Raw genomic sequence first — 8,117 nt, forward strand, 5'->3', positions numbered from 1 at the left:
CTTGCTAAAAATTCCTTCTCATCTTTCAGAACCCTCAGTAGTCACCTATGAGTTTTTAGTATCAACTCTTTTAACAACTAACTGGTTAAACAAATTGATCAAAAATTAAGAGGCAACTTCTTCCATGGTTGATGAGAGCAGTTTCATTTATACTAGAGTAAACATACACATACTGACATTTTTTTAAGGCACTTGGCAATAGTAATATCTGGCTTGGACCCCAGTTCTCTGACAGTAGGTTCTGTAACTCAGGTGTTGTCACTGTGCATTTAATATATACATTTTAACGTTTAATTTTATAAATAGGAAAAGTTAGGTCACTTTCAAGTGTTGAGAGTTAAAGAATAATAGGAAGGTGGAGCCCAGTGTATTGTATAGTCTGACTAGTGTATTGTTGAATCATTTGCACGGCAAAGTGGATTGCTTATAGGAAAAGTAGGATTATCTATTTTCTTCCAAATTCTAGTATTCTTGTTTATAGTAACAGATTACTTAGTCAAGCTTCACTGCCTTGGGCCTCACAGGCCTCAGACGGGGACTGAAATTAAGTGAACTTTTCTGGGCACACTTGGCAGAGATAATGCCACCTAATAGAGTTGTTATGTCAAAGTCGAATATTTTCCCCTAAAAGTGAGAATCCAGGACCAAAAAGGCAAAGAAAAATGTGCAGGAAGAGAAGCAGCTCTGGTCAGAATCCAGAGGTCAAGCAGGGTCTTTAAAACAGGAAAACAGACAAGAGTTGAGAATAACAGAGTTGAAGAGGGAGCAGGAGAATACATGAGAAAATAAGTTCAGAAATGGTGGAAGTCTAGGAAGCAGACAAGGGAGAGAAGGGAAGACAACATTACAGAAACGGGGGAAAGTCAGCATCCCTAAATGAGGACGGCAGTCAAGGACTTCACAGGAAGCATTGTGCAGATACAACCTGTAGTCTCACGCGCTTTTCTCCTCCCATGTGTCTCTGTCAGGGCTTCTTAGCTTGGGTTTTAACTTCTAATGTGTAGATCACTGAACTATCTCTTAAGATGCTTTTTTTATTTTAAATTAATTCAGTTTCTGTCTTGTCACGCATATTTGGGGTTTAGGGGAGGAAAATTGTGGCACATCTCTGCATGTAAGATCTTAAGAGATGGCTTTTTCTAGTTTTTGTTATTTCTTTTTTTTTTCCTTTTTAATATTAGAGGAAGCAATTCTACAGCTTGTTTTCCAATTTAGTATTAGAGTAATATTAGAAAAATAAAGTATAATGATAAATCATCCTCATTCATTTATATAGAGTATTATTTAAAAGCATCTTTTCTGTAACTAGTGAAAATTATTTTGCAAGTGTTCATCTGTATCACTCTGCTTCTAGAGGCATCAAGTACTTGAACTTGAAAAATCAAAAGAATTAACAAAAGTGTTTTTATTTTGCTAATGTTCAGCTTTCATCCATTTATCCTGAGGTACAATTATAGCCCTTTTTATATAATTGCATCCTTTTGTGGCTCTTTTAAGAGAATATGCTAAAAGTTATTCCATACACAGTGAATTGTGTGTACAATGAGGCTTGGTGACGCCACTTTGTTTGCCTTGTAAGATTTTGAAGAGTATGACAGGATGAAAAGCTGAAAATCACAGAGAAATCATTTCTTCCTTACTAAATATAAAACTCATGACTACAGTTGAACAGAATAGAGAGATTTCTTTTGCCGGTTTCTGTGACCAAGTAGCAAAAATTCTAAATTCATCATTTTAAGAGAATACAAATATATAAAGCACATTTTGAGTTTCTTTGTTTATACCCCCACCTTGCTCCAAGAAGGATTTAAGGCAGTTCACATCCCATTTAAGTTTACCTGCCAGCCATAAATGCAGTGATCAGTCAGTATGTATTGTTGCTCATAGGTCTTATTCATCCAGTTCCACTGAAGAGGACACTTCAAAACAAAAGAAACAAAAATATCAGAAGAAAGAGAAGAAAAAAGAAAAAAAGAATAAATCAAAAAAGGGGAAACATCACAAAAAGGAAAAAAAGAGGAGAAAAAAGGAAAAGCATTCTTCCACCTCTACTAGTTCTGAAGTCTCCAAAAAATAACCGAGACTTTGGCCTAAGCCATTAAAATACAAATTTTGGTTTTTAAAATTATTTGACCTTCCTTGAAATTTGCTATATAATTATGCTTTGCAATAAATCCCAGCCTTTTCCGTATAGACATCTTTTTCATATATGGGACCATTATCCTCTGGCAATATATTTTTAGTATGATATGACTGTAAAGTGTTGAATCAGTCTTATTATCCAAGTGTGGATATTTGTACATACAAAACATCATTTTTGGTATTCGTAGCTCTGTGTGTCTGACTAGTGTTATTGCTTCGTAAGCTGATTGTAAATGGCTTTACTGCAGTCAACACGGGTGGTCTGCCCAGCAGTTAATGCGTGTTGCTGAACCAAGTGTCCACCTTCCAGTGTAAAGTGAGGTAGGGGATAATGCTTTGCTCTTAACACTGAAAAACTTAATAGCTTTATATCCTATGATCATGTATAAAGATAGTGAAATTCTTCTCTGTTGTTTTAAAATCTCTAGCCACTTTTTGGATGTCTTGGGAGATGAAACTGCTTTATTGGTCTTGACTAGGACTTTTTAAATCAATAGTATCGGCAGGAAGATGATAATGAAAATATTTATAACAGTTTTACTGTTTTATGAAATGCAGTTTCTAGTACCTGCCTCCGTTGTTTTTATAACGATTAAAATATTTCTTCATTGTTTAAAAAGACAAGTCTAGTTCAGCCTATTAGTAAGTCTCATAAAGATGATGCTGTGTCGGGCAGGATTTTTAGGATAGACTCCTGGGTGGTTTTACAAATGTGCCATATTGGCATGTCTTAAAGTGATACCTCAAACACAACTTTTTATTTAGGAGGATAACAGCTAAATCTTCATTAGAACTGATTTTTATTGTATGCAGTATGTAAATTTTATGAGACTTGTTTTTATGAGTAATGTGGAAAATTTTTATAAATGTGAACATGTATATTTATTTGTCTGAAATAATTTGTAGTTTTGAAGCAGATTTCACACTGAATTTATGGTTTCATAAATGACCAGTTTGGGGGGTTTCTCTCTTTTACTTCAGTCATAAACCTTAGGAACAGTGACAAAAATTTAGGATTAAGAATTTTATTCTGTGCTTTTTAATTTAAGAGTTGCATCATGAAAGCTTTTATATAACAATGGAAATTTTATAAAAGTAAGCATTTTCAAACATATTAATAGATATAAATGTGTCTTACATTTTTAATTTCACAATGATCAGTGTTACTTACTTTGGTTAATACTTGGGTATCACTTATGCCCAGTGAATTAAATAGTGACTACCATAGGAGCATAGAAAGTCAGCCAGTTATCATGGCACAGCACCAAGGACTACAAGTACCTCACTGTGGTACAGTTATAAGCTTTCAAATTGGGAACCTACAGACATGGCTGCAGGTGAATTCATTATGGTGGAATCAGGTAAGTAACCTCACAGGCTGGCATGGCGTACTGATTCTTCCTTCACTCAGCTCTGCTGCCTGGCATGGCCTCAGTGAGACGAGGAGAGCCTCGTAACTCCTCTAACATGCTTACCATGCTCAAAGTCTAGGGAAGCCACACCCGCATCGCTGTTCAAGCATTACAGCCATGGAAGCTCTCACTCACACTGCTAGCTTTTTTATAACCTAATTTAATCATCCGGCCTCCTCAAAAAGAAATCTTATTTGAATAGTTCAGTCAGTTGTTTGGAGAGAAACACAGAGCTGTTAGGTTTTTAAGGGCTTGTTTTGCCTTTGCTGTATTTTATGTATTTTTGAAAACTGTATTTTATGAAAATACAGTTCTTTGGTTATCAAGTTGAAAAAATAAGTAAAAAAAAAAAATCCTTTGAAAAATGCTACATGCGAAAGAAAGAATGGCCTCATCCCACTGAGTGTATAGCATGGCTAAAAATAATAATAATTGTAGTGAAACAGAGTTATTTGTAAGTCTTCTTTCTGTTAATTGAAGAGACTATAAATTGGCTCATTAGGTTTCTTTTCTGAGTGGTGACATGATTAATAATCATTCAGAAGGCTTATATAAAATCCAGCTCTCATTAACTAGTAATATAGTACACAAATTAAAATATTTTAATGCTCAGTAATTTTTTTCTCCCAGAAACAATCTTGGAGTTATTCTTACCTAAATTTCCCATAATATGAGAATAGTTTGTGAAATATCTCATCTGAATAAAATTCATTTATTTTTATTAAAGTAATTTTCTTCTAAAGTGATCTTGTTATTATTATTGGGATTGGATGCAAAGCTCACTAATGTATTTTAGGAGAAAATTAGTGAAATTTCCTGTCAGGCATTATATAGCAGAAGAAAAACTGAATTTAATGGTAAAAATTCCAAAAGTCCTGGTCTTTCTAACTAGCTATGTGACCTTCAACAGTCATTTAGCTTCTCTTGGCCTTGGTGTCTTTCATCTATAAAATATTGTACCAGATTAGCTCTGCGACCCCTTCCAGTCCTTAAGATACATGATTATCAGTATTTTAGTAAAATTCAAGTATTATCCATTTTATAAATTACTGCAGATAAGCAGGTAGGATTCTGTAATGGTGAAGGTTAAATTTATTAATACAAACGTTATGCACGTTCAGCTTCTTTAAGGAGACATCTTTACCACCCAATGTATGTCACCTTCAGTAGATGCAGACAGAATTTATGTTTAGTTTTGTATCTGTAACCAGATTATCGGAACACTCTCAGGATATTGCTTTTGGGTTGGTGGACCTACTCCCCACACAGTTTCCTATTTCTTTTCTCCATTTCATCTGTTGGCTAAAATCTCACAGAAGTATCCCCAATTCTTCACACTTAATACATATCTATCTACATCTTTGGTTCTCTGAGGCCAAAACATCAGTAAGTAAGGAGTAAAACAACTGTATGTGTCTGTGTTTACCACTCACTGTCTAAAATTCTATAACCCTAGCCACCTTCAATTAGACTAGGTTGAAGAGTTATTAAGAATGTCGATAAATACACCATTGAGTCCTTTCTTCAACAGACATTTATTGAATGCCTAGCACAGCAAACACTCTGCTAAGTGCTGGGGATACAGAGGTTAAGACTCATTTGCTTACCTGAAGGGGTTCATGGTTTAGTTGGTAGAGAAACAGCAGAACACATCATTATAAGTGCAGTAATTGACCGGAATGTGAGTCTATAGAAACACAGAGGGGTTCGTAACCTAGTCTGGAGAAGTTAGAAGAGGCTACCTAGAGAAAGTATTGCCTGAAGTGCGTTTTGTTTGAGGGTGAGGGTAGGAGTTATGGCAGGTCCTGACAGAGTGGGTACTGTGAACAAAGACCACAACAGAGAAAGCTGGGGTGTGTGTGTGCCAAGAATTACAAGCAATATGTGAGGCAGGAAGTGGGAAGAATTGATTGCCATGTTGGTTCTCAGGAACAATGGAAGGAAGTCTTAAGTCCCACGTTTGGGAGCTTGGACTTTAATCTGTGTGCAATGAGACACCAAGAAAGAGTTTTAAGAAAAGAAATGACTTTTATAGGGTTTGCCTCCATTTCATAAGCCAATTTCACAATTTTTAAAAGGTGAAATTGCTCTCATTGGAAGCCCACATAGAAAATAATTTGAATCTTTTATGTCCTATTATTTGTACTCTTCTTCTTGACCCACTTTTCTAAGATCTGATAATTACCAAAAATTACACAGTGACTTAAGCCTTCTAAATACACAAAGCTACTGTGTTCTTTATCAGACCCATCCCCTGAATTACATACATATGTGTGTACTTGGAAATGTGTTTTGTTTTTAATTTTATTTTAGATTATTTTTGACTGACTTAAATTCTGTCATATGTTAGTATATATTTTTCAATGTACAGACTGTGCTGTAATTTGATAAGCCTTCTTGCTTTTGATGTTTTGTCTCAATCTATGAAGCACAGCTGCTTCAGAGCCACAGGGATAGACAGCAGCTGGTGTGCTGGATGAGCCTGTGGCTCTCTCAGGTGCCCGGGCTCGGCGGGGATGCTTCCAGGACTGCAGCTGATCCTCGTGCAGGGCTTTAATCTCCCTGGGCAATCGGCATCCAAGAACAGTACGTTTTTTATGCCAGTGTGACACTAATCTCAGGGTCTTCTGACCTCATTTGTCTCCTCTCGACTCCTCCAAAAATATTCAGAGCATCAGAGAATTGGGATGCCTCTGCTGGAGCACCCAGGATGCCTCCAGCCATGCCTGGCCCCGGATATGCCTGTCCCACAGGTTAGGAGGAGTCTGGGGGACCACAAGCATTTTTGCTGTCCCAGAGCCTCTAAGTTTCCTGCTGCTTGTGTCATTTATGGCATCTGCCCTTCCCCTTGAGCAACAAAAGTAGAACTGTACCAGTGCCTTAACTAAACTTTCTCAACCGAGGTTTTCACCTGAGACCGTAACTAATTAGTCGTATAATTATTAGTATCTGTGTATCAAGATAGCCAACTTTCTGGGATTTTTCTTTTAAATCAAAGCTGGATAAAAGATCAAGAAGTACCCACAAATGCTTTATGTGCTTTCACAAAAATAAATGAAAATTCTTTGCTTTTATGACCACATTAAATGTCACTTTTATGATGGAAATGTTTTAACTTTCCAACTTCACACATACTCTAAGCCATTTTGGTGTTTTAGACATAAAGCAAAATATCTAGAATTTTACTAATCCCAGCATACAAACTAAAATATTGAGATAGGATTCATCACCTCTTAATTATTTTAAAATTTAAATTAATAATAATTCCTGCTGGTGATAGTGCCTAATAAAACTCTAACTTTTTAACATTGAATTTCCCCTAACTTTTAAATTTTAAGAAATTTTAACATGTGAGCATTGGCAAAATTGTGCTTTTTTTGAATATGAAATCCAGCACAGGCAGTAGGGTGTTGCAATAATGACCTGGAACTGTGCTGTCAGTACAGGCACATGTGGCTATTTAAATTAAATAAATAAAATAAAAACAGATTTCTTAAGTTGCACTAGCCACATTTCAAGTGCCCAGGAGCTGCATGTGGCTAGTGGCTACCATGCCAGACAGTGCAGATGTAGAAAGAGCATTTCTATCATCACAGAAACTTCTGGACAGTGCTGGTCTGGAAGATATCCCCAATTCCTGGTAGAAATTTTGACAGCCTAATGGTCAAAAGTTTCTAACCCTGAGGTTTGCATGCCTGAGAGCAATAAGACATTTTTTTTTTTCCCTATCAAACCAGAGAAGCTGTATTCGGCACATTTTGAAAGGCTAGTCTTCCAACTATGGAAAGTTTATACAACACAGTAGATGTGTTCCGCAGAGCCAACTTAAAATTAATCCTTTTTCCTATTGAATTCCATTATAAAACCGGGTCTGTGTTCTTATAATTGAAATCACACTTATGAATAAAAATCTTTTAAGACAATTATAATTTGCAGAAACTAGTTATATTTCTAGATGTCTAAGTGGTATTGCTGCAATAGCCTTAGGTGGGACCAGAGAACATGTTTTATAACTTTCACTATACAAATTCCTTAGGAACTTTATCAGTGAAGGATTTTTGTTATAGTTATCCCTTGGTATGCAGAACATATTTATTATGCAGATTATATATTGTGATATATTTTGTTATTGAATGTTGGCTTTTATAAAGGCAATATATTGTTTATGTGCCTAGGAAATCCTCTAAAAAAGGCATGGGTTGATTTCTAGAGACTTAAGAATCTGCCACCTCTAGTTTATAAGACCATTCCCCCCAGAGATTTACCTATCCAGTACCATCTCTTATAAAAATAACTGCCTCTAAGTATCAAAAATTGTGAAATGCTGGTAATGTGACATAAATTTCTCGTTTTTCACTGAGATAGTTTGCTTATCTGTGTTATTGAGAAATTCTTTAAGTTCTCCTGAAGTATTATGTAATGCAGAAACATCTTAATTAGCAAATAAAAGTAAACTTGTGCACATGAAAATCTATCAAAAACCTTAGTGGGTGTTTAATAAATTAATTGAACAAAAATGCAGCTGTTTCTTGCTTCGTGAGTGGCGAATTTTTGAAAAGAATT

At 35.6% G+C, this 8,117-nt stretch overlaps 1 protein-coding gene across 2 annotated transcripts in view; it reads left to right on the top strand.

Annotated features, from left to right (window-relative positions):
* The window catches only part of SREK1IP1 (SREK1 interacting protein 1), a 121,712-nt gene that overhangs the window by 48,311 nt on the left and 65,284 nt on the right, over positions 1-8,117 (top strand). Inside the window, exon 5 of one of the 2 annotated variants that reach the window (XM_005604230.4) lies at positions 1,888-8,071. The exons of the other annotated variant lie outside the window; for it this stretch is intronic. Within the exon in view, the coding sequence (XP_005604287.1) occupies positions 1,888-2,077 (190 nt within the window). The 3' untranslated portion in view covers positions 2,078-8,071. Of the gene's footprint in view, positions 1-1,887; positions 8,072-8,117 lie in introns of those variants that run through there. 2 annotated transcript variants of the gene reach the window in all.

This window comes from Equus caballus, chromosome 21 (genome assembly GCF_041296265.1).
Source record: "Equus caballus isolate H_3958 breed thoroughbred chromosome 21, TB-T2T, whole genome shotgun sequence".
Lineage (NCBI taxonomy): Eukaryota > Metazoa > Chordata > Mammalia > Perissodactyla > Equidae > Equus > Equus caballus.